At 49.3% G+C, this 25,574-nt stretch overlaps 1 protein-coding gene across 4 annotated transcripts in view; it reads right to left on the bottom strand.

Annotated features, from left to right (window-relative positions):
• ASTN2 (astrotactin 2) overlaps window positions 1-25,574 on the bottom strand; it is a 604,755-nt gene that overhangs the window by 236,637 nt on the left and 342,544 nt on the right. For all 4 annotated transcript variants that reach the window (XM_048822555.2, XM_075120548.1, XM_048822557.2 and 1 more), the window contains 2 exons: window positions 19,385-19,551; window positions 15,125-15,313 (listed from right to left, as the gene is read on the bottom strand). In XM_048822555.2, the coding sequence (XP_048678512.1) occupies window positions 15,125-15,313; window positions 19,385-19,551 (356 nt within the window). The remainder of the gene's footprint in view (window positions 1-15,124; window positions 15,314-19,384; window positions 19,552-25,574) is intronic.

Genomic DNA, 25,574 nt, shown 5'->3' on the forward strand with positions numbered 1-25,574 from the left:
GTGGACAAAGTCCATGCTTTAATGAGCTGCCCCGTCCCTTCAGTGAACAAAAACAAGTGCAATGATGCCTGGGATTAGCTGGGTACTGTCAACATTTTGTCCCAGGATTGTCCACCATTGCAGCACCCTGAACAGGCCTCATAAAAGAGGGCCACCCCAGGTAAATACGGTGGACGCCAAACTGTGACAAGTTTCAGAGTAACAGCCGTGTTAGTCTGTATTCGCAAAAAGAAAAGGAGGACTTTTGGCATCTTAGAGACTAACCAATTTATTTGAGCATAAGCTTTCATGAGCTGCAGCTCACTTCATCGGATGCATACTGTGGAAAATACAGAAGATGTTTTTATACACACAGACCATGAAAAAATGGGTGTTTATCACTACAAAAGGTTTTCTCTCCCCCCCCCCCCCCCACCCCACTCTCCTGCTGGTAATAGCTTATCTAAAGTGATCACTCTCCTTACAATGTGTATGATAATCAAGGTGGGCCATTTCCAGCACAAATCCAGGTTCGATACAACTGCATTTGCTCCAACCCCTCAGACAGAGACAAACACCTACAAGATCTCTATCAAGCATTCTTACAACTACAATACCCACCTGCGGAAGTGAAGAAACAGATTGATAGAGCCAGAAGAGTTCCCAGAAGTCACCTACTGCAGGACAGGCCTAACAAAGAAAATAACAGAACGCCACTAGCCATCACCTTCAGCCCCCAACTAAAACCCCTCCACCGCATTATTAAGGATCTACAACCTATCCTGAAGGATGACCCAACACTCTCACAAATCTTGGGAGACAGGCCAGTCCTTGCCTACAGACAGCCCCCAACCTGAAGCGAATACTCACCAGCAACCACATACCACACAACAGAACCACTAACCCAGGAACCTATCCTTGCAACAAAGCCCGTTGCCAACTGTGTCCACATATCTATTCAGGGAACACCATCACAGGGCCTAATAACATCAGCCACACTATCAGAGGCTCGTTCACCTGCACATCTACCAATATGATATATGACATCATGTGCCAGCAATGCCCCTCTGCCATGTACATTGGTCAAACTGGACAGTCTCTACATAAAAGAATAAATGGACACAAATCAGCTGTCAAGAATTATAACATTCATAAACCAGTCGGACAACACTTCAATCTCTCTGGTCACTCCATTTCTGATCTCAAAGTGACTATCCTTCAACAAAAAAACTTTGAAAACAGACTTCAACGAGAGACTGCTGAATTGGAATTAATTTGCAAATTGGATACAATTAACTTAGGCTTGAATAGAGACTGGGAATGGTTGATTCATTACAAAAAGTAACCTATTTCCCCTTGTTTATTCCTCCCCCCCCCCCCCCGCACTCCATTCCTCAGACGTTCTTGTTAAACCCTGGATTTGTGCTGGAAATGGCCCACCTTGATTATCATACACATTGTAAGGAGAGTGATCACTTTAGATAAGCTATTACCAGCAGGAGAGTGGGGTGGGGGGAGAGAAAACCTCTAGCTGTGAGAGTTAGGTTAATAAGAGTAATCAAAGTGCATGCACACTAGACTCTCCTGGGGCTGGTCGGGAAGGAACTCCCCCTCTTACTCTTTCCCATGTGTATAACATTGCATAATAAATAAATAAATAAATAATACCACCACCCAGCACTTACATAGCACTTTTCATCCATAGATCTCAAAGCACTTTCCAAAGGCACTCAGTACCATTATCCCCATTTTACAGATAGGGAAACTGAGGCACCAGGCGGTGATATGACTTGCCCTAGGTTACCAAGCAGGATGCTAATTGTCTACATGCTTTATTGAGGAGGGGCAGTGCTGGCCAACCACTGTACAATCAGATACTAGCCACTGCTGGGATGCCAGGCTAGATGGACCAAAGATCTGACTGCTGACAAATTGTCCAGCCTGATCAGAGACGGAGTTTACTGTGACATTTTGTTCCCCCGTATTACGCCTGGATTTGTGTCAGGGGGACTTGGGAGCTCATTTGCTGGAGACATTGGCATGCAGGCCAGATTATCACCTTTCCTCTAGGCATTAGGACTGGACATTTAAAAATGGGGGGATCGCAGGAGGGTTCTGTTTTAAAAAAAAAAAGGACTGTGGGGTTTGCAGCACAAGGCTGCTTCGAGCGTGGGATTCAACAGCGCTGGCTTCTCTGCAGGCAGCACAATGGCACTAAATTGCTAATGACACATTTACCACCTCAGCCAGCACACTTTGGTCCAGTCCTTAGATGCTGTGCCTGTGGCATCAGGCTGGGCTGTCACCAATACATCTGCGGCTTCCGAGTCGTGAACGGTAATAGAATCACAGCAACAAATAATAAAGGGAATGAAATGGAAGCCAGCCACCGAAAAGGAGCTCTATCCATTATCCAAACCTGAAGGGTAATAGGTAAACAAGCCAACTGGGGTACGGGGAGGCGTGGACTTTTCCGGCACTGGAATAATAAACAGCCCAATTATAACCGCCGCACTCAGGTGTTTCAAAGAGAAGATGGGGGAAAGGATCAATGAAATTAATTTAACATAGTTACATTTATTAAAATGTAAAGTCCTGTTCCTAGAGAAGGGCAACAAAGGTGTGACAAGATTATGACTATCAATAGATGGCTTAGGCAGTGGTGCTATAAGGAGGGCTTTGGGATGTATGGTCATTGGGAGGCATTCATGGATAGAGGACAGTTCTCTCGGGATGGACTTCATCTGAGTAGGGAAGGAAATAGACTTCTAGGATGGAGGCTGGCACAACTGATTAAGAGAGCTTTAAACTAGGAATTTGGGGGAGATGGTTGGGAGATGTCCAGGTAATCTCCACGCCAGAATTTAGCATAGAGTGGAAAGAAAATGAAGTAAGAGTGGATACAGCTGTAGGTAGGAGGAAGGGCAGTGTAGATATAAGTCTAATAGGTTATACTGGTAGTAAAATAACCGTGCCTAATAGGGTACAGAATGTGAGTGAGGCCAAACAGCAAAAATTAAGATGTTTGTACACTAATGCAAGGAGCCTAGGTAATAAAATGGAGGAACTAGAGTTACTGGTGCAGGAAGTGAAACCAGATATTATAGGTATAACAGAGACCTGGTGGAATAGTAGTCATGACTGGGCTACAGGTATTGAAGGGTATGTGCTGTTTAGGAAAGACCGAAATAAAGGTAAAGGTGGTGGAGTAGCACTGTATATCAATGATGAGATAGAATGTAAAGAAATAAGAAGCGATGAAATGGATATGACTGAGTCTGTCTGGGCAACAATTAAATTGGGGAAGAAAACTATTAGAGCCTCCCCTGGGATAGTGCTTGGGGTGTGCTATAGACCGCCGGGATCTAATTTGGATATGGATAGAGCCCTTTTTAATGTTTTTAATAAAGTAAATACTAATGGAAACTGTGTGATCATGGGAGACTTTAACTTCCCAGATATAGACTGGAGGACGAGTGCTAGTAATAATAATAGGGCTCAGATTTTCCTAGATGCGATAGCTGATGGATTCCTTCAGCAAGTAGTTGCTGAACCGACTAGAGGGGATGCCATTTTAGATTTGGTCTTGGTGAGTAATGAGGACCTCATAGAGGAAATGGTTGTAGGGGATAATCTTGGCTCAAGTGATCATGAGCTAATTCAGTTCAAACTGAATGGAAGGATTAACAAAAATAAATCTGCAACTAGGGTTTTTGATTTCAAAAGGGCTGACTTTCAAAAATTAAGGAAATTAGTTAGGGAAGTGGATTGGACTGAAGAATTTATGGGTTTAAAGGTAGAGGAGGCCTGGGATTATTTTAAATTAAAGCTGCAGAAGCTATCGGAAGCCTGCATCCCAAGAAAGGGGAAAAAAATCATAGGCAGGAGTTGTAGACCAAGCTGGATGAGCAAGCATCTTAGAGAGGTAATTAAGAAAAAGCAGAAAGCATATAGGGAGTGGAAGAAGGGAGGGATCAGTAAGGAAAGCTACCTTATTGAGGTCAGAATATGTAGGGATAAAGTGAGACAGGCTAAAAGTCAAGTAGAGTTGGACCTTGCAAAGGGAATTAAAACCAATAGTAAAAGGTTCTATAGTCATATAAATAGGAAGAAAACAAAGAAAGAAGAAGTGGGACCGCTAAAAACTGAGGATGGAGTGGAGGTCAAGGATAATCTAGGCATGGCCCAATATCTAAACAAATACTTTGCCTCAGTCTTTAATAAGACTAAAGAGGATCTTAGGGATAATGGTAGCATGATAAATGGGAATGAGGATATGGAGGTAGACATCACCATATCTGAGGTAGAAGCGAAACTCAAACAGCTTAATGGGACTAAATCGGGGGGCCCAGATAATCTTCATCCAAGAATATTAAAAGAATTGGCACAAGAAATTGCAAGCCCATTAGCAAGAATTTTTAATGAATCTGTAAACTCAGGGGTTGTACCGTATGATTGGAGAATTGCTAACATAGTTCCTATTTTTAAGAAAGGGAAAAAAAGTGATCCAAGTAATTATAGGCCTGTTAGTTTGACATCTGTAGTATGCAAGGTCTTGGAAAAAATTTTGAAGGAGAAGGTAGTTAAGGACATTGAAGTCAATGGTAAATGGGACAAAATACAACATGGTTTTACAAAAGGTAGATCGTGCCAAACCAACCTGATCTCCTTCTTTGAGAGAGTAACAGATTTTTTAGATAAAGGAAACGCAGTGGATCTAATTTACTTAGATTTTAGTAAGGCGTTTGATACTGTGCCACATGGGGAATTATTAGTTAAATTGGATAAGATGGGCATCAATAGGAAAATTGAAAGGTGGATAGGGAATTGGTTAAAGGGGAGACTACAACGGGTCCTACTGAAAGGTGAACTGTCAAGTTGGAGGGAGGTTACCAGTGGAGTTCCTCAAGGATCAGTTTTGGGACCAATCTTATTTAATCTTTTTATTACTGACCTGGGCACAAAAAGTGGGAGTGTGCTAATAAAGTTTGCAGATGATACAAAGCTGGGAGGTATTGCTAATTTAGAGAAGGACAGGGATACCCTACAGGAGGATCTGGATGACCTTGTAAACTGGAGTAATAGGAATAGGATGAAATTTAATAGTGAGAAGTGTAAGGTCATGCATTTAGGGATTAATAACAAGAATTTTAGTTATAAGCTAGGGACACATCAACTAGAAGTAACGGAGGAGGAAAAGGACCTTGGAGTATTGGTTGATCATAGGATGACTATGAGCTGCCAATGTGATATGGCTGTGAAAAAAGCTAATGTCATCTTGGGATGCATCAGGAGAGGTATTTCCAGTAGGGATAAGGAGGTTTTAGTACCGTTATATAAGGCACTGGTGAGACCTCACCTGGAATACTGTGTGCAGTTCTGGTCTCCCATGTTTAAGAAGGATGAATTCAAACTGGAACAGGTACAGAGAAGGGCTACTGGGATGATCCGAGGAATGGAAAACTTGTCTTATGAAAGGAGACTCAGGGAGCTTGGCTTGTTTAGCCTAACTAAAAGAAGGTTGAGGGGAGATATGATTGCTCTCTATAAATATATCAGAGGGATAAATACCAGAGAGGGAGAGGAATTATTTAAACTCAGTACCAATGTGGACACAAGAACAAATGGATATAAACTGGCCACTAGGAAATTTAGATTAGAAATTAGACGAAGGTTTCTAACCATCAGAGGAGTGAAGTTTTGGAATAGCCTTCCGAGGGAAGTAGTGGGGGCAAAAGATCTATCTTGCTTTAAGATTAAACTCGATAAGTTTATGGAGGAGATGGTATGATGGGATAACATGGTTTTGGTAATTAAATGTTCATGGTAAATAGGCCCAATGGCCTGTGATGGGTTTTTAGATGGGGTAAGATCCAAGTTACCCGGGAAAGAATTTTCTGTAGTATCTGGCTGATGAATCTTGCCCATATGCTCAGGGTTTAGCTGATCGCCATATTTGGGGTCGGGAAGGAATTTTCCTCCAGGGCAGATTGGAAGGCCCTGGAGGTTTTTCGCCTTCCTCTGTAGCATGGGGCACGGGTCACTTGCTGGAGGATTCTCTGCTCCTTGAGGTCTTCAAACTACAATTTGAGGACTTCAATAGCACAGATATAGGTGTGAGGTCTTTTTTAGGAGTGGTGGGTGAAATTCTGTGGCCTGCATTGTGCAGGAGGTCAGACTAGATGATCATAATGGTCCCTTCTGGCCTAAATATCTATGAATATCTATGAATATTATGCTACGGGGGCTGGGGAAGTGCTCGCCAAGGAGCTGCCAGGTGAACCAGACCTGAGCATCACAGTTCAGTCACTGCAAGGCGCCCGGGAATGGGGTGGTATGGCCATGCCAGCCATGTTGCTTTGGGTGTGCAACTGCCCTGCATTCATAAACAGTGCCCCCTGTTGGATCCTGGGGCTCGGCACCTATTGGCACCTTACCCATGCTCCACCCCCCTTACTCACTTGCATAGGAGCTACAGGTAACCTGACCCACAGATCTACGCATGTCAGACAGCCACACACAACAAGATCCAGTGGAAAGGGACCTGAGCTGGGCTTGGGAGATGTGGGTTCTACCCCTGACTCTGCTACTGATCTGCTGTGTCATCTTGGGCAAGTCACCTCCCACCAATTTCCCCTTCCCCTGTCTATCTAGCTAGGCTGTGGGCTCTTTGGAGCAGAGACTGTCTCTGACAATGGGGACGTAGAACACTGAGCACAATGGGGCCATGATCTTGGCTGGGCCAGTAGGGGTAATGATAGCGATGGGTTCTGACGGTGCACCAGGAAATAGAGATGCCAGTTCGGTGGGTTAGGAGGGCTCATGGCATGCTCTCACCCACAGCAACCAGCTCATTTTAAAATCACACCTGCGTGTGCGATTGCCACCATCTCAGCCAACACACTAGGGACGGAGCTGGGGACCTGCAGAGCTAGGAGCATGAGCTGCTAAAGCTCCCTAGCTGGAGGCTGTAACAAACTGGATTGGCACAGAGCGGGACCTGTAACACACACTCAGCATTGGGCTTGTGTACATCCCCTGGCAGAGTCCCTCAAAGGCCTGTGGCAATTCACATCTACCTATCCAGGGTCAGGAGTGAGCTCTGCAGCCAGCTTGGAGGGGGAGCCTGGAAGTTGGGCAGGAGAGATTGTTGGCATGCAGCTGTCAGCTGAGGCTGGGAGGTGCAGGGGGTATTTCCCAGGAGTCCCCAGGCAGAACTTTGCAATGACTGACAGTGAAGCCACCCAAGGCCTTACGCCGGACCCAGTGCAAACTGGGAGAAAACTTTCAGTGACTTCTCTGCAGCTCTCCAGCTCAGACAGACTTATTCAGCGAACCTGCCGGCTCATTCTCTTTGCAGGGAGTCTCAGGGTGTTAATTAGTAAGACCTTAGACATGACAGAAAACTTCAAGGTGTTTCCACATCCAGCCCATCTGAATAGATCCCAGGGAGAGGGCAACCCTGGGAATGGTGACTGGACCTTCGGTGAGCCAAGCTTCATTACTGACAGCAGCTCCTTCGGAAGCTATCCTGGACTTCAAGAAATAAAGGTTCCCTACTTCCAGCATTCTCCTTCATTGAAATCCCGTCCCCACTCCATACTGCAGCAGTCACAGCGAGACGAGGTTGTTTTGGGGGAAAGGGAGGGAGAACTGCTGTCTGAGCACCCTGACATTTGGTGCCTAAACACTCTATCCGGGGTTTGCTTGGTGCATGCATGTGTGCTGCTGGGGGACGAGGAGGAGGAGGAGGGAAAAGGTGATGGGGGAGCGCAACCAGTCATTTCAGGCAGGCTCCAGCGGAGCTGTCAGCAGAGCCCCGCAATCACGGCGGAGTTTTATTACGGAACGAGAGAATGCGAGGGGAAGGAGTGACAGATTTAAAATTAACTTGCCAAACTCTCCGTCAATATTATGACAATTCCCCACATCAGTTCAGTGACCCGGCGCGCTGCCTGACAATATTAACATAACTTTGTTGAAACGAAACCCTTCGCCGGGCCCTCCGCTTTGACAATGGCAGTGGGCAATTCTTTGCTGAAGATGGAAGCCCCTCACTCTCGCCGTGCTCTTTGATCAGCATTTCCCGCACAGGGCTCCCCCGTGCGGCTGCGCCCTCAGGCAAAAACGCTGTCCCGGTGAGACCACGTCAGCACAGGGGGAGCCAGCCTGCGCTTCGGGAGGCCCTTCTCCTGGGGAACGTTGCTGCCTGGTGCCCAAGGTTAACAGGCAGGTGAGGCAAAGCCGTTCCCACTTCTCCCTGAGCAAGCACACTAAGGTTTTTACCCCCATTCCCCATTCTTAGGGGCCCAGCCCCATTTCTCTTCCTGTTCGCTGTCCAAGCATCTCTCAATCACGAGTGGATTTTATCTTGCCAAGGACTCATCGCAACAACCTAAACTGCTTCAACCAGATTTTTTTTTTTTTTGCACTCACATCAATCAAATGGCCACAGAAATGTTTCCTTCTCCCCACCTCCAAAATGTGTCACTTCCTCCCCTAAACTGCACTGGCTACATCCCCACCACCCAAAGAATCCGCAACAGCCTGAGTTCACTGCCCCAGAGACAGGAGAGCAAGCGAGCAAGGGGCCCACCCCAACCTGGAGCTGAGGGAGGAAGAAAAAAGAGACACAGCAGAAGATAAGGGAAAGAGAAATATCACATTTAGGGTCAACCGACTTGAGCAGGGTCTTTCCAATCCACTCCCCAGGGAGCGCTTTTCCTATGTGACAGTTACATGTTGGGCTGACATCCCATTCTCCACCTACCAAGAATATAGCAAGCAAAGCTCCCTCCATGAGCAGTAATTTGGGATTTCTTTCAACCAATTGCATAAAAGCAACCATTTGAAACTCCAAACAACTCTTAAACAAAAATCTTTGTTCCCTTGGGGCAAAGAGATGGCGCAAAACACAGATGGGACTGGCAAACAAGCCATTTGGAAGATAATCCCCCTGCAATTTGAGGACAACAATAGCTTTTGGTTGGGCCCCATTGCGACACAAAAACACTGTTAATCTAGCCTTTAGTGAGCTGGATTTGTTGCTAAGCCTCCCACCCAAACTGAGAGACATGTGTGGAATAGATACATATTTTTCTTGAATTAGGCTTATTTATGAATATTCCATAAATGTAACATTTTGGGTGGGAGGAAAGTGTGGTTTTGAATTCATTGCTCACAATCCCTTAGGGGAACTTCCAAGAGGGGAGCAAAGCGGACTGTTGGAGTGTGGTTAAAGAGCATTCATGTGCCGTCCTGGCATTCAGCCAAAGGGAAAGAAAGGAGGAAGAGAAACACATTGTAAGCGGGTCACTTTAGGGCACTGCCCTCGCTCTTTCAAACGCTCACAGCAAGGCTCATGGAAGGCTGAGGGAGGCTCGATATGCCCCCCTGCAATCCATGTGTGTTACTTTAAATGAAGAGCACAAAGCTGGAAATCAGGAGTCCAGCAGGTGTCAGGAGCGAAGTGAGAGGCAACGGGCAGGTGAAGCACCTCTGTAACAGCTCAGCCACTGGACAGGACTCTGTGCCCTTCCCACCCCTGAGCTGTAGAGAGAGCTCTTTGGAAAATTATTTTTTCCCTCCCATATGAAAAAAAAAAAAAAAGGTATTTGGGGTTTTGGATTTTGGGCTTTCAGTTGAAAATGCCCAGGTTTTGTCAAAAAAAAAAAAAAAGGAATATTTGCATCCAAAATACAGTAAAAGCTGTGTTATCCGGCCCTGGACCAACTGGAAAGCTCTATAAACTGGCATTTCTGATCTTCATTGAAAATCTGGTTTACAGTCTGGTTGGCGAGGAGCTGGTAGGCTCCCTACCTGGCAATATGTCCCTGCTGCTTCTAGGTGGAGGCATGGCTAGGCGGTTCTGCACGCTGCCCTTGCCCCACCCTGCCCCGAGCGCTGGCTCTGCAGGTCCTTTTGGCGGGAACCGCAGCCAATAGGAGCTGCGGGGTCAGGGCCCGCACGTGGAGGCCAGGTGCAAATCCACCTGGCCGTGCTTCCGCCTAGGAACAGCAGAGACATTTCGCCACTTGTGGGAGCCACCCAGATCCAGCACCCCGCAACCCCTCCTGCGCCCCAACCCCATGCCCTGAGCCCCCTCCCACACCCAAACTTCCTCCCTCTTAGTTAACTGGAATTTTTGGCTTACCTGCGGCCCCTCCCCCCCATTCCCTCAACACGCCGGATAACAAAGCTTTTACTGTATTTTGCTCCACAAAAGAGGTCATTGTTGACATCAAGTTTTCAACCCCCAAACGTCATCCAGCTGTACTCATAAGCTCTTTGGGGCAGGAACCTCATCTTCTAACTTGTCTGTTAAGTGCTGTGCACACCCACAGGGCTATGCAATGACACACAGTAATAATTAATGAATGATAGCCCAGCTATGCAATGAATGAGCTATGTGCAGGGTTGTTAGCTGTTTCTCTCCACTCTCCATGAACTGGAAGGTGGCATTCAAGGATGTTGGGACAGGGACAGATGCTCATCACCATGGCACACACATTGAGGGTGACATCATAATTCCTGTGGGGTAAGATATGCCTGCTGCTCCTAAGAGTTGGATGATGTGAGCTGCTCAGCTGATGCTCACACATTAGCTTACCCATCGCTGATGTACATGAACAGGACATATCCTCAGCAGCTAGGTGAACAGGGAAGCGGATGTGCAGGCAAGAGAGCTTGTAACACGGTGATACTAAGGGACAGGGCTAAGATCTCAGGAATAATCTAATTCACCTGCTCCAGCCGGGTGTGTAATCCTACCAAATCCTTTACCTGTTCTAGTTCTAAAGGGGGCCACTTTACATCCCAGTCCTTCAGCGCCATATGAGGAGCCTGCCCGTACTCCCGCACAGCCCTCATCTCATGCTGCACGTTGGATGGAAAGGCATATCCAGCAACTAACGGGCAGGGCCTACTGCCAAGCATTGGGTGGCAGTGGGACACTCCAACACTTACCACCAGACCCTGAAACTGGGACTAATGGGGACATCCAGACTAAGACGTGAAGGACCAAGTTTCTAGCTGCACGACGCCTTCCCCCAACACTGGGCTGCCATGATAAGTGGATGGAGACTATACTCTTTATTAAGGACACTGAAGAGATGACAACATGAGAAGTGGGGAGCATTGAAAGGACTGTTACATCTCCATAACTAAGGGATCCCAGCCACGATAAATGCCTTTAAAATACTCAGCCCTTTGTTCCGATAGCAGGTTCTTGCTCCTACTTTGCTGAAACAGGTTTTTAATCCCTGGTATTAGGCAGTTTCCTGCTATGTTTCAAATGCACCAAATTAAGGGCTTCTTGAACAGCTGGCGCCTTAATACTCAGAGAGGTTCTTGAATATATATGAAAATCAGAGGCAAATTACATCTTTTAGTTAATAATTTCTTCTCCATTAACCTCCTTTCTGGCCCTTGTTAGAGGATGATGTAATGGTGTTTCGACACCATAACCCTCCACAGAGAACAGGCAGAGGAACTCCAGGGGAGGGGGCTGAATAAATTTGTGTGCGGGCGGGCAGGGGCCTCCCATTTTTAGCCAATATTTTCAGAACAAACAGTCTCATTTTGAATAGGCAACAAAGCCAGCGCCGGCCTCCCCACCCCAGGGAACAATCTCTAAAGCCCAAGACCCTGGTATCCTGGGCGCTGAAAACGCTGCACGTTATACCGAGTCACGGATGTTAGCTAGTAGTATAGATGTGCGCAGGAAAGAGGATAGCAGGACTCCCGCCCGCCTTTCCCCAGGCATTCATCCCTTCCGGGTGCTACCTCTCTTCTCCATTCTCAGAGGATCCTGCAATCCCTCCTCTCCTATTCAGCCACCATAGCTGCCAGCTCTCCCGCCCCTCCGGCACTGCTTTCACCCCAGAGCTGTTCTGTCCCTGTCCTATACAGCAGCTGGGCTCAGAGCCAGATCCTCCGCCAGTCTAACTGTCATAACTCTGCTGGTTTCAATGAGGCCATGATGATTTTCACCAACTGAGGACCTGGCTCCTTGCATGCAAGGCACAAGGCCAATTTTTGTCCTGATTTGGATATCGTCTAATCTCCCCTCGTTATAGCCCATGTAGATTGTGTAGGAGCTCTCTCGGTGATGCCAGTGGGACTGGAAACCCACAACTCACATGCCCAAGAGGCAGACAGAGTTTAAGGCCACCTCGTCTGACCTCCTGTCTATAACCCAATAGTTCAGGTTAGACTAACGCATTCCGCTGCTCAGGAGACTGAACCGGTGTGGGCCACAGGCAGAGAACAGGAGCGAGCCAGGTGTCCCCAGGGCCTCTGCAACGCCAGGGAAATGAGCTCAAAGAGACATAAACTTGTGCGAGGTCTCACGGAGCTCGGGTGCTAAATCTAGAAGGGAGCCGTGGCAGCGGGAGAGGCTAGCTGTCCCGAGCGCGTACCTGTCGGAGACGCTAGGTCCGTACACAGGGTGTCTAGCCCTTCCTGCCACTCGCACTGCCACAGCTACCTTCCGGTTTTCGCACCCGAGCTCCATGAGACCTAGCACAAGTTACGTCTCCTTGAGCTGGGAATTACAACCCCCGGCTGGAAGGGCAGACATACCCTAAGGAAGAAGCTTTCCTGTGCCACCTCAGAGCACTCACCCTCCCTGTCCGTGGTCCTGTCTCCATCTGTGGCCAAGCCTGATGCTTCAGAAGAAGGCCACCCCCTCCCGCCCAGAATACATCTTTCCTGACCCCAGTAAGCAACTCTCTGAAGCCCTGACGCAATGAGATTCGATTGCGGTCATTGTCTCAATGCAGAGCTGCGAGCATTACAAAGGGGAGCGCACAGAATTCTGTGCAGGTTTCACATCAGATGGGGAAAGTGTGTTTATGGTCTCACCTCCCACCGGCATCCTTCCTTCGCCTGGGAACCTCCAGCTGAATCTCGGCCTGGTAGCTAGAGCTACCGGAACCAGCTGAAGTATTTCAGACTCTCCACTGGTCAGTGGCTTTTTGGACTCTGACACCTGGAAGTTTTGGGAGGCAGGTGTAATACACTGGGGGGAGGGGACAGGTGGTCCCCTCAGATGACTGGGAGAACTTCAGCTGCAGCACACAAATCCTGGCATGTCTCAGCAGGTGCAAGCAAATAAACCACACTCCTTGGAGTCCAGGGCCATGAAAGTGGCACAGATCTGGATTGAGGTAGAAGGCACCTGCTGATGAAGACCGAGTGGAGAAGGGGGAATTTCGCCCAGTGGCATCACTCACCATGCAACAGTATGAAGGGAAAAATCCCCAATGGTGTTGGGGCTAAGTGGAACGCTTAGGACAGTGTGGTGGAAACTCCAGCCATAAATGGAAAATATTACATAGGCAAAACTGTCGGGGGAGGGGGGCTTCCACCTTGCCATCGCAGAGGGCCTGACACACCCAGAACAGCAAGGTGCACCCTCTTTGGCTGAGAGATCAGCTCACGGTACACCAGGCATGGCCTTATGATTTGGATTTGGGCGTGACTACTGGCCCACGGGAGAAGGGAGCCAAATCGGGTCTCCCCGTCCAGCCCTCCAGCCGGGGGGACAAACTGGGTTGGGCATGATGCTGAATCAGCACTGGACCAGGAAGAGTCTCTTAGCACAAAGCCCCGAGGCTTCGTGGTCTCTTGCACTGCTTGGGCCCAAAGCCAGCTGGCCACTAAAGCCAGGAATGAAGTGAAGCGTCTCCCAAACGAAAATGGAGTTATAAAATCTTGCGGGATTTATGGCTGGTATTTAGCCTGGAAGATGGTTTCTCGCCTGCTTTTTAATCCCCACACCAACTGGAAGCACCTGGCAGGGTCAGATAAAGGAAGCCCCGGTGCTGTCTAGGGCCAGTATAGACCGAGTGGCTCAAACACACTGAATGGGGTCGGGGGATGGGAGGGAGGCAGCGCTCCCCCCAAGGATTCATGTTTGTTTTTTTATTTTAAAGCATCTTTCCTCTGAGAACCAGAATCCATCCTGGCTGCAGTAGCGGCAAAGGAAGAAACCCGTCTGCCTTGGAGTCCCTGAGCCCCGCATTTCCTTTCATGCTGCAAAAACAGCCCCCTCAATCAGGCTGCTGTCTGGGCAAGGAGAAGGCTGCCTTTAAACAAATCCCTCAGCCCTAGCGCAGTGCAAGGAAAGGCCACACTATTACAGGAGCGGGAGAGGAAATTAAAGCCCCAACAAGAGGCGGCTTGGAGCCCAGAGGACAGCAGCAGAGGCGGGAGCTGGTTAGGATGCAGGGAGGGCTTATGTGAGATTGCAGCCATCGCATAAGGGGCTCTTTAGGCGGGCAGGTTTCATGAAACTCCCAGTCCTGCTCGGCCATCAGGAAACAAAGCGTATGGCAAAGATTTCCAATCTGCATTCCTGTCTCTGTTCAAAAGGCCCCACCAAGGGTTGCCACAAGGGGAGGGGAACTGAAGAAGGCGGCCCTAGGAAAACTGTCTCCACACACAGTCAGTTCTCACTTCCGGCAAAGGCTGCTGATCTACAGAGGCCAAAGCGTGCACTGCTGAGAACCCCCGAGTGCTTGGTTTGCCAATGCTTTCTGGGTGCAGAAAGGAGCAGAGCAGCTCCTTGTCGGTCATACTGGTTCTACAGACCCCATCGCCATAGCAAAGGGTCAGAATTCAGCACCAGTACATCACTGGGGAGATTTTACAAACGACTGGAGAAAGCCGCAGGGCTGGACTGTAAGAGATGAAGACCACACGCAACTCGGACTGACGTCCATGGCAGCTGTGCAGCCTCAGGGCTTTAGAAGAATGAGGCCACTGGAGAACACTTTGTGTAGAACAACCCTGCATCAGACCCTGCAGTGGTCGGGCGGAATGTGGAGTCACTCCTCAGTTGATACACATCGGCATAGATCCTTTGAAGTCAATGGGGCTAAGCTGGTTTACACCAGCTGAAATTCTGGCCCCACTATGTGACATACCTCAGACAGAAACAACCTCTCAGTTCTTTCCCCTCCTCTATTTACTTTGTGTTGCCCCCAGTTCTTGTATGTCAATGTTACAAGACACAGCTCTTGACAGCTAAGCTTCCCACCACCCTCACCTTTGACACCCCCCCTTCCGACCTGCAATATCATCAGGGTACATCTTGCAAATCTACCATGTTACCTGACCCAGCTAGGGGATGGGGCAGTACCTGAAGGTCATCTGGAACACCTGGCCTTGGTTGACATGCTGGGTCCTGTTGTTGTACCCGTGCAGCATCTCGCCAAAGAGGGTGTCGTTGAATTTGGTGTCTGGCTTCAAGCACTTGGGGCCCTCGCAGATGTCAGACAACATGAGGCAGGATTTGCCATCTGGAGCCAGTTTGTATTCCTCGACACAGCTGGGAAACAACACAAACTAGGTCAGAGAGAAAGACAGAGCCACATGCATGCAATACCCAACCCGCAAACAGGGCTTGTAGTGACATGAACCCTGCTGTAGAAAGACTCTTCTCAAGATAGGAGAGTCAGGGTGATGCACACAATCGAAGTAGAACAAGCCAGCTGACTGTAAGGCACTCCATGAGGATCTGGGGAACCAGGGTGCAGCAAACTACTCCAGGGAGTCACATCACTTAAAACCTGCACCGGGTGGGTGCACTGGGCCTGGAGAGCCAACAAAGTATTAGCTCCAGGCTTGGCACTCAAAACCTAGGCTGGGGAGAGCTCCTGGAGACTAACAGCTGAGGCCTGAGAGTTACCAATGCTTGTTATTCTTGCAGCTTCAGTAACAGCTTTCTTCAGCACCATGGACAGCTGCAGCAGGGCTGACATCCACATTGGCTGCCAGCCGCATCTGGTGCCAGCAGTGCGTATTCTGGGCCTCCCTGTGGGTAGGCCTGGCAGCGTAGAAACGCCAGTACCAGGGTCACAAGGCAAATGTTCTTGCTGCCTCGGTCAGGTGGCAGGGGAAAGAGAATTCAGTTCAAACATGCTTTCCTTCCCAAGGGAGCCAGTCCCCATCTACCAGGGCAGATGCTCACAAATCCATGGGAATGACGCCCTGTGCCTGATGGCAGAATTGGACGCCAATGCATATTGTCTATTTAGCTGCTTTATTTTACACATTCCCTCCCAATACTAGTACAAACACCCACGCCAACGTCCCCCCATCCAACAGCACAAGTAAGCCAGAGACACTGCCCCTGTTTTTATTTAGCTGTTCTGTCCCCAGAGATGTGAATCCAAGGTTTTTTGTTCCTCTCTCCCACTGTTAATTTCCAGGGCTTCTACAAAACTTTGCAGCTCTAGTTGGCAAAACTCTTCGCAAAGAAGGAAAGTATCATCATCCCTGTTTTATAGATGGGGAAACCAAGGCATGGAAAGGGTGAGGTAACTTGCCGCCAAGTTACACAGGGATTCCTGTTGTGCAGCCAGAAATAAAAAACAACTCTCCGAATTTCTGCCCCCACAAGACATGAAGGATGATTTTGTGGAGGAGTCACTGAACTGGGGCCAGGAGATCTGCATTCAATCCCCAGCTCTGCCACAAACTCCACATCACCTTGAGCAAGTCAGTCATCTCTCTGCGCCTCAGTTTCCCAGCTGTAAAATGGGGATAATAGTGCTGTCTTTCTTCCACCCTTTTTTGGCCTTTCTTGTTTATACTACAGGCTAGGGCCTACCGGTCACTGTTTGTACAGCACCTAGCACTGTGGGGCCCTGGAGGTGTAGTTATAACACAAATATGACTTTACCCTGTACTCATCACCATGGTATTTGCTTGGCCCAGCTGAACTAGTTTTGCTGGCCTTCCCCGTGTACGTAACACATTCTGTTGGAATGCAGAGCCTGGCTGTTTATCCCCTTCCCTGCCGAACCTGCCCCGCGTCCCAAAACTCCTGCATAGCAGCTGCAGAAGCTGGGTGTTTTCTCTTTCTAACACAATCATTCCAAGTAGCAAAGCAATAAAGAAAGGGGAAAAAAATAAAAGGAAAGAAACTGGCTGAGAAAGCTGGGTCCCCTGAGAGCTGTGAATGGCTGGGGCTCAGCGAGATCTCTGCCGTCTGAGCACCTGGATGTGTCAGGAGCAGACAGATGTTCCTCGGAGTTACTTTTAGGAATTTTTTTCTTCACTTCACGAACTGTAACTCACATTTCCTTGAAGGTCAAAGTGCTTTTCTGACTGGCGGCAGCAACCAGGCAAGAGGCGGAATGTGTCTGGGAAGCTTGGGGGAGCCTGTTATATAGCCTCTATGCTCCCTTTTCTGCCTGCCAGAGCTGGTGGAGAACTCCACTTTGGGACCCTAATGCACAGGGGATATTGGAAACATCCCCGTTTGATTGTGATCAGCCAGGCTCCTGCTGCTGGCTGATAGGTCCCCTAGGTGCTTACAGGAAGAATGGTGGACATTGTGAGGCCGCTTTTCCCTGGGCACCGAGAGGAAAAGAGATTTGTGCTGTCTGAGCAGGGCCAGAGGAAGGTGGTGATAGACCAGGCTGCGCACATACACTCTGGGCCTGTCCTGCCAGTCCCTCTCCATCTGACGTGACTTCAGGGCAGTGACACATGAAGGCTTTGTGTGTAATGCAGCTTATGGCCTGAAAGCAGCATTCTCCAGATAAGCAGCACTGGGGGAGAGGGGATTCACCAGCTCCCTGCCTGTAGATTCTGGCTGGACCCCAGAAGCACAGGTGCTGGGAGAAATCCCCCCCCCCCCGCCCCTTTCCAACACACACACACACACACAAACCCCAGGCTCTTTCCCTCCATCCAAACAAACCCAAACCGGAACAGTGGCTATTATAAACTCAGGAAGGTGCAGCCACTCTGCCTTTACCAAGCACAACACTCCCCCCCACCCCTGGCTGGAAGGGCAGTGATGTCTGCAAAGGCCTAACAGGGCAGGCGTCCATCAATGCTCCCTGCAGTTTTTTTTCTAGTTAGGGACATGGCTTTCCTGTTCCTCAGTGCCCTCTTACTCTCCACCACCCACCAGTTTTAGCCAGATGCCGCATTTCTCCCTCTACTCTGTGCCTCTGCATCTGCTGATGGGGTATCCTGCTACTTTCCCACTTGCCTGGGAGCCATTTGGCCTTTGCCTTGAGCCAGGCTGAGTACTGAGATGCCTCAGAGTCCCTGCCTCTGGAACCTCACTGTCACCAAGGCTGGGCACGGGTAATGGCTTTTACTCTCGCGCTGTGACTGTCCCCTCTCCCATGTAAGAGTTTGCTGTGAGCCCAGAGGCCCTTCTCATTCCTCCTTGCGTGTCAGCCTGCAGTCATGTATATTAGGGAATGGTGGCATGTAGGCACTCAGATGCCATAGCGCTAAGTGCAGGATGAACGGATGCAACCCTCCATTTCAGTGCATTCTGCTGTAAATCCTTCTTCCTCTGCACTGTTTTGCTACCCTCCAGGGGACGACTGGGCCCAGATGTTTCATTCACTAAATGGCTTCTTGCTCCCTTCCCTCACCTTCCCATTATCACCTCTTCCCCTGTAGCTAGAAGGTCTGAAGTAGGTTAATGCATGTGCTCACAATTATGTGGAAATGCAGATATGCATTAGCAAAGGTGCAGCCAATAATCTTACTTTATTATTTATTTATTGTGTGATGTTATGATTTGTCTTTCTTTCTTTCTCTCTATGTTCTTGATTTCTTTACAAAGGGATGCAATCTGCCCCGCCCCTAAACCAGGGCACTGCATAGGGCGGCTTGTGTGATGGATGGCTATTTTTGCAGCCGTGCCGCATAAAGCCAGATAATCACAGAGCTCCCTTTGGAGCATTCTGTAGTTGGGGAGATTTTCCTTAGAGAAAATGCTCAATCACATCGGATTCTAGGATCCTGGCCAAGCTCTGGGATGAAACTCTATTTAAAGAGAGGCACAGCAAAACCACAACAACCCGACACAAAATAGTTTGGGATTTATATAACAAGACATGGACTGACTCGTACAGTCCCTTTCTCTTTCTCTCTCACACAGACTCCAGTAGGAGAGAGAACTGTCCGTCTGCACACAGATCATTCCCACGTGCTTAGACTGCAGGCCAGCAGGCACGTACATTCACCATCAAAAACTGCATGTGTATGCGATCGCAACTTGTTGCCCCCATGTGAATAATCTTTCCCCCCATGGGGGCACGCAGCACATACAGTTGCTCATTTATTTTCACAGATGCATACTGGGTCATCAAGCTCTTGCATGGATGTGCAGCTAGAACAGAATTATGCTTCCACACATGCATACACACAGGCCACTTCCACCATTGCTCTGAGCTAATATACTTCTCTACTGCCTCCATGCCAGACAGGTCCAACCACGCAGACAGAGAGACATGCGAGTACAGACGCAGACATGGCTCAGAGGAATCCAGGGGGAGGGAAGAGGGCGGAGGAGGAACCAGCTGCTCAAGTCTTCCATTCAAGCTGCAGAACCCCTTTGACACAATGGTTCCAGGAGACTCACCCGCAGAACATGAAGATGGCGCTGGAGGAAGGGTCATATGGCAGGGGAAGGGTCTGCTGGAGGCACAGCTGCTCACAGCCACCATTGAAGCCATCCGAACAGTCGATCCCCTTGGAATAGTCGTAGCAGCCAGTGCCGTCCTTCATGGGCCTCAGCTCCTGCGGGCACTGCAGAGAGAGGGGACATGTTAAGGCGAGTGGGATGCTTCACCCTGCTGGTTCCCAGGGCTGGGGGCGTTTTCCCTGTAGGAGGTGACGGTGTGACCACTGGAGGTAAGCCAGTGCCAGGGACGCAGCTCCCTGCTGTGAGTTAGCTCTCCGCCCTGGGGAGCCACATTCATTCCTAGTGGAAGCAGGCTCCACTCCAGCGAAGTGGACGGCGTTATACTGGTGAACTCAGGTCTGTTGTCGGCATTAACAGAGGACACACGAAAACCCGACCTCAGGTCTCCACAGGTGCAAGTTCACCTGGGGAGCCGGTGTGGACTGGGACGAGCACCGGATTGGGACGTAGGAGAGCTGAGTTCTACTCCAGGCTCTGCCCCTGGCCTGTTTCCCTGCTCTGTGCCTCAGGCAAATGGTGCTAATGATACTGACCCCCTTGGCAAAGGGCTTTGGGATCTTCTGGTGAAAAGAGCCATTGCAAGGATCTTCACGGCACACCCCACTCAGAGCCTGCTGCAGAGCCCCACCTACCTCTCTCCCTGGAGTCCTTTACCTGGGCAGCGTCTGTGTGCTAGGGAATGGCAACGCGTGACGCTGAATGGGAAGCACAGACTATGGAAGGCATCCCAAGTAAATGGACTCCTGTGGGTTTGATCCTGGCCCTCCTGGAGTCAGTGGGGATTTTGGCTGGGTATTGGTCATTTGTTTAAGCCTGCCGATGCATTTTATTCATGGTTGGGGATCTCAACCCCCCCCCCCCCGGGTCCCCCATTTAAAATCATTCCCAAAAAACAGCCCAGTGCCTCTTTGAAGTAGGCAGGTGGGGTTCTGCAGCAGTTCTCAGCAGGGGGCAGCCTTCCTGGCTGACAATGAAGCAGGCAACTGCAGAAGGACAGATCCTCACTGAAGCCAGCAGAGCCGGGCCACTTTGCACAAGCTAGGGATCCAGCTCTGCTCCGGGTTTTAATTTCAATTCTCCAGCTGGCTTTCCCTGTCCCAAAAGATTAAAAACAGCAGGCACCTAATGCCATCAATCATCTGCCACCCTGATTAAAGTGCTTTCCGTGTCCACCTTTGCTATTTATTTATTTTCTTTTATCCAAAACCAGGACAAAAAGAAAAAAACACAAAAAACAACCTAAAACACAACAAAAGGACCAGTCCTCGGAAAAAATAAATCTCACCTAGGAACAGCTCACAATTAAAAATGCATTACTGAGTTCTTGAAGATGAGTTAGCTCAGAGCCTGCACATGTAGCAGTGAAGGCAGGTTATAAATGGCCTCTGTCAAGCAGAAGAAAGGTTATAAAACTGCTATATTTTGTGCTTAAAAAAGAAAATCAATTTTCTGTGCGAGCAAAATGCCATACATGTAATAAAAGTCCAGGAGATCCCTCCTCCCGAGCTGGCTACCCAGCCAGGTGCCGCTCCAGACCCAAGCTGCCAGGTCTGATGGATGCCTGGGCATCAGGCCATTAGCTGTACGATGACAGCTGAACTCTGGCTGCTCATGGTGCAAAGCCACACATGCCTAGGATAGTCCTGTAGCTTCTCAGCTGGAAAGCTCCTGTCACCTGCCTCAGTCCCTCCCCTCTGCTGCGCTAGCTCCTTAAAATAAAACTTAATTCATTTGAGTGATTGCTGTCATTCCCGCAGGCGGTGCAGCCTCCCTGTAGGGCAAATGCAGATGCAACAGGCAGTGAGCTCCCGAAGGCCACTTCTTCCTCTCCAGCTGAGCTGCGAACTAGGTGGAATGGACCATGAGAGCCTGGGATCCTCGGTTCAGCCATTGGAGCACGGGCCGTGCAAAGGAACAAGGAACAGCAGGAGAGGCAGAAGGCTTCTCTGTCCAGAAGAGACGGGCAAGGGAATGACGACACCTCTTTTCACAGGACAGGGAGAGTGAGGGCATGTCTAGCCATGGGGAAAGGGCCAGGACTGGCCACACTGGAGACCGAAGCTTCTGATACCCATAAGTAAGACTAAGATTTTGTCATGGTTATTTTTATGAGTCATGGACACGTCATGGGCAATAAACAAAAATTCATGGAAGCTGTGACCTATCTGTGACTTTTGCTGCTGCGGCTCCCTGGTTTCCCCCACCACCTTGGTGGCTCTGCAGGGTTCCCCCTTCCCCCCACAGCGGCCGGGAGCTGCAGGGTGACCATATTTCCAAAAGAGAAAATGGAACTCCCCCCCCCCAACCGCTCGCCCGAGACGTCCCCCTCTCCCCGCATGAGGCTGTTGCCCGTCACTGGAACCCTGAGGAGGGTCCCCTCGGGAGTCTGCCACCTGTGGCTGGAACGTTGCAGGGGAACCCTGTCACTTGTCGCTGCTGTCGCCCATTGCTGGAACCCTGCCAGGGCCCCACTGGCTGTCAGCTGGAGTCCTGCAGCCCCTGGGGCTGAAGCAGAGAATGTCAGGAGGTCTCTGGAAATCGGAAATCGCAGATTTTGTGACCTCCGAGTCTTACCCATAAGGCATCAGAGGAGGTTGCAGCAACCTGCGGCAAGCTTTTTCAGTTCATACTCCCAGCATGGATATAAAGAGGGGACAGATGCCTCTCGCGCGTGTTACATTTTATTGCTAAACACTCTGGACAAATAAGGCTCAGAATAATTGTGGCTGTATAGATACAAGCCACATTTCTAGTCTGTGCGGATCAATGGAAGAGCAACAGGAGCTGTGCAAACAGGCAGAAACAAAAGGGGAAAAGATTCATTGACTGCAGTAGTGGTCAAAGTTTCTCCTTGCTGCCCTGGCTTCAATCTCTGCACTGACTTTGCTCTTCAGCCACTGATGAGCATGGACAGCACCCTGTGTAGCTGAAACAGAGATGCCTCTCGTTCCAAGGGGTCGGACCATAACAACAGGGCTCCCGCTGAGGTGAATGAGGATCCTTCCATTGACTTCCAGGGGAACTGGCGGGGCTCCTGCTTTCGGGTCACACCCATAGATTCTGTTGACTTTGGCCTGGCCTAAACTTACAATTTAGGTCAATATAACTCCGGCGCTTTGGGTATGAAAATCCAGACCAACCTAACCCCCAGTGTAGACACAGCTAGGTTGATGGAAGAGTGATGCTTCCATTGGCCTAACTAGGATGGTTTGAGGAGCTGGCGTTCCTACAGGGATGGAAAAGCCCCTTCAGTCACTGTGGGTGACTGCAGTGACGGGAGTCACTGCTGATACAGATACAGCTCTGCAGCTATGCTGCTTAGACCATGCAGTGTAGACATGGCCTGATTCAGGAGCTGCAAGTTGGCTTTAAGAAAGACAGTATCATGGAGAGATGGGAGCACCCTTTTCTGTCTCTGGCGGAAGAGGCTGGCACCCTGTGGTAGCTCAGAGTAGATTGGACTGATGGAGACTCACCGCGGAGCGTTCTCCGTGGTTCGTAGCCACGTTCTGGTTGAGGTTTGCCCCTTGGAATACTTCCCCAACTTGATTTTCAATCATCAGGAAGCGTGCTTTGTTTCTGTTTGTAATTATGCATTGCAATGTGCATTAATTACTGAACGCAAATTGCTCCAGCGTGAAATTTGCAAAAGAGAGTCCCCTTCCCTCACCTCCACGCCCCCATCTCCAGGGAAGTAGCTCACAAGCCAGCTGTTGCACTGCAGCAGAGAGTACCCCTGGGAAAGAAGATCTCCTTGACACTGCACAAATACTGGGGGGTTCCCTGGCAGGGTCAGAGGCATAACAAGCCCTCCTCGGAGCACACAGTGAGATGGGCAACAGCCAAAGGGAGCCGGTCCGCTTTGCAATTAGCAACAGGCTGTTTAAAAGACAGACACACAGACATGGAGGCAACAATAAATTCAAGCCTGAGGGCTGGGGGGATGGGAATCTTGGCTGTACTTTGTACTTCAATTTAAACCTTTCCCTATGTAGCAAACTACTTAGCATGTGGGCATGTTCAGTCTTTGGGCTTGTCTACATTTGAAATGCTACAGCAGCACAGCTGCTGTGCAGACATTCCCCACAGCAGTGGGAAGGGTTCTCCCATAGGCCCAGGTAATCCACGTCCCGAAGAGGCAGTAGCTAGGCCGATGGAAGAATTCTTCCACCAGCCTAGTGCTGTCTACACTGGAGGTTAGGTCGGCTTAACTACGTAGCTGAGGGGTGTGGATTTTTCACAGCCCTGAGCAATGCAGCGGGGCTGACCTAACTCTTTAGTGTACACCAGACCTGTCCCTGAAAGTGTTTCGGAGTCACTTGCAAAGTCTAGGAGCCTCAGAGCTCAGCAGGAGGGGTCTGAGAGCAACGTCAGTTCTGAACCCTGATTGGATGCAGCAAGTTAGGGAGAGGCAGCTGCAAGGAGCTCCCCTTCCTTGTCTTATGATGGTTCGTCCACAGGGACTGGACCTGATTCCTCTGGATCTAAACACATGAGACGCTGTTGCTTGAGCTAACAGACCAACTCCTCCACCTTGGAGGGGATAGAAGAATCATAAACCTCTCCACTTACAGAGGGTCAAAAAGCCACAAAGGGTTAATGTGGGTTAACACAGGGGGCTGGACACCATTAGTCTCTGGGCTCAAGATTGCTCAAGGACCATGAGGGTCAAATCTTCAGCAGGTGTAAATACACTGACTTCAAGGGAGACACACCAATTTATAGCAACTGAGGGTCTGGCCCGAATCTACCAAGCAGGGACCAGCAGGGAGGGGACCATGGAGCTGGCCAGGATAATGCACCTGGGTTTCCAGAATGCCTCATGGAGACCCCTACTCAGGGCCTAAGTGCTGTAATTTCAGCTTTGCATGGTCTCCGGGCAGGCAGTGCTCAAGAAGCTTGGTCTCTTGATCTCCATCCAGCGAGATCACACGGGTCAGGCTGGCAATCGATACAGGGAATGTGTTGGTATATTCTATTCAGGGAGAGGGCAGACTTGTAGTGTAGCAACCTTCCATGTGCCAGACGGCAGCATACGCACGGATCTCTGTTGCTGTCTTATTTTTAAAATTAGCTTTTTCTATTCACCTCTTGTTCTCTGCCTGTGGTATGCAATAGTTTAGTCTCCTGAGGGCTGTCATGCTTTGATCTAATTCTAGTTGGCTGGCTTGGTGTGGGGGTGGCTGTGTGGTGTGGTGTGGCCTGTGATATACAAGAGGTCTACCTGGGAGAGTGGGGGGTCCCTTCTGGCCTTAAACCTGATGACCTCAAATGCATTTAGTCATTGTATCACCGATTTCCAGGGAAAGTAGGTGGGTGTTTCTCTGCAGTCAACGGGGCACTTAGCACCTCCCAGGATCATGCCCTCATAATTGTACTTCTATCTTCCTTGATAGAGGAATGGAACTTTGTTGCTTGCCTGTCACCAATAAAAACACTGCAGCTGATCGAATTTGCCCTTACCCCAAAACTGTCCTTACCCAGCAGTTCTATGGGAAGAGCAGCTGTGGACCATAAATTATGTGTCCACAGGTTGTATTTAGACACCTCTGTGCACAGGATAAGCTGCTCTGGAGGGCTGGTCTCTGCACCCAGGGGGACTTATGTGCATGGTACTTGGTGTGCATTTTCTGCGCTTTGATAAAGAACCATATCCATTATTGCTAACATTCATCTGTCTGGCTTGAGCAGCAGAGACCCAATAATTACTGTGCGTTCTAATCAATCCAGCATCAATCCAGCTGCAGTTCAATTTGCAATCTCCTCTGCAGTAACACAGGATGAGGGAGGACATCATCTGAAAATGATTAGAAAATCAATAGCTAACTCGGCCAATAATTCTGTCTGGGCAATCCTTGGCGACACAACCCTCACCAATTCCCCTGCTGTGACCACGCCGTGAAGGGTGGAGGTAGGCAGGGGACGGCACTCTGTATCCTGCTAGTCAGATAATGCCATTAAACACCTGGAACAAATCAGTAGTTACTCTGACTCTTTTCTCCATGTAGACTAATAGCTTCTGCAATCCACTAGCTGTCCAACAAAATCACCTAATGCCTTCTTAGCTCCTATAGTGTTTTTCAGCCAAAGATCTTAAAGTACTTTACAAAGGAGGTCAGTATCATCA

This window comes from Caretta caretta, chromosome 16 (assembly GCF_965140235.1).
Source record: "Caretta caretta isolate rCarCar2 chromosome 16, rCarCar1.hap1, whole genome shotgun sequence".
NCBI lineage: Eukaryota > Metazoa > Chordata > Testudines > Cheloniidae > Caretta > Caretta caretta.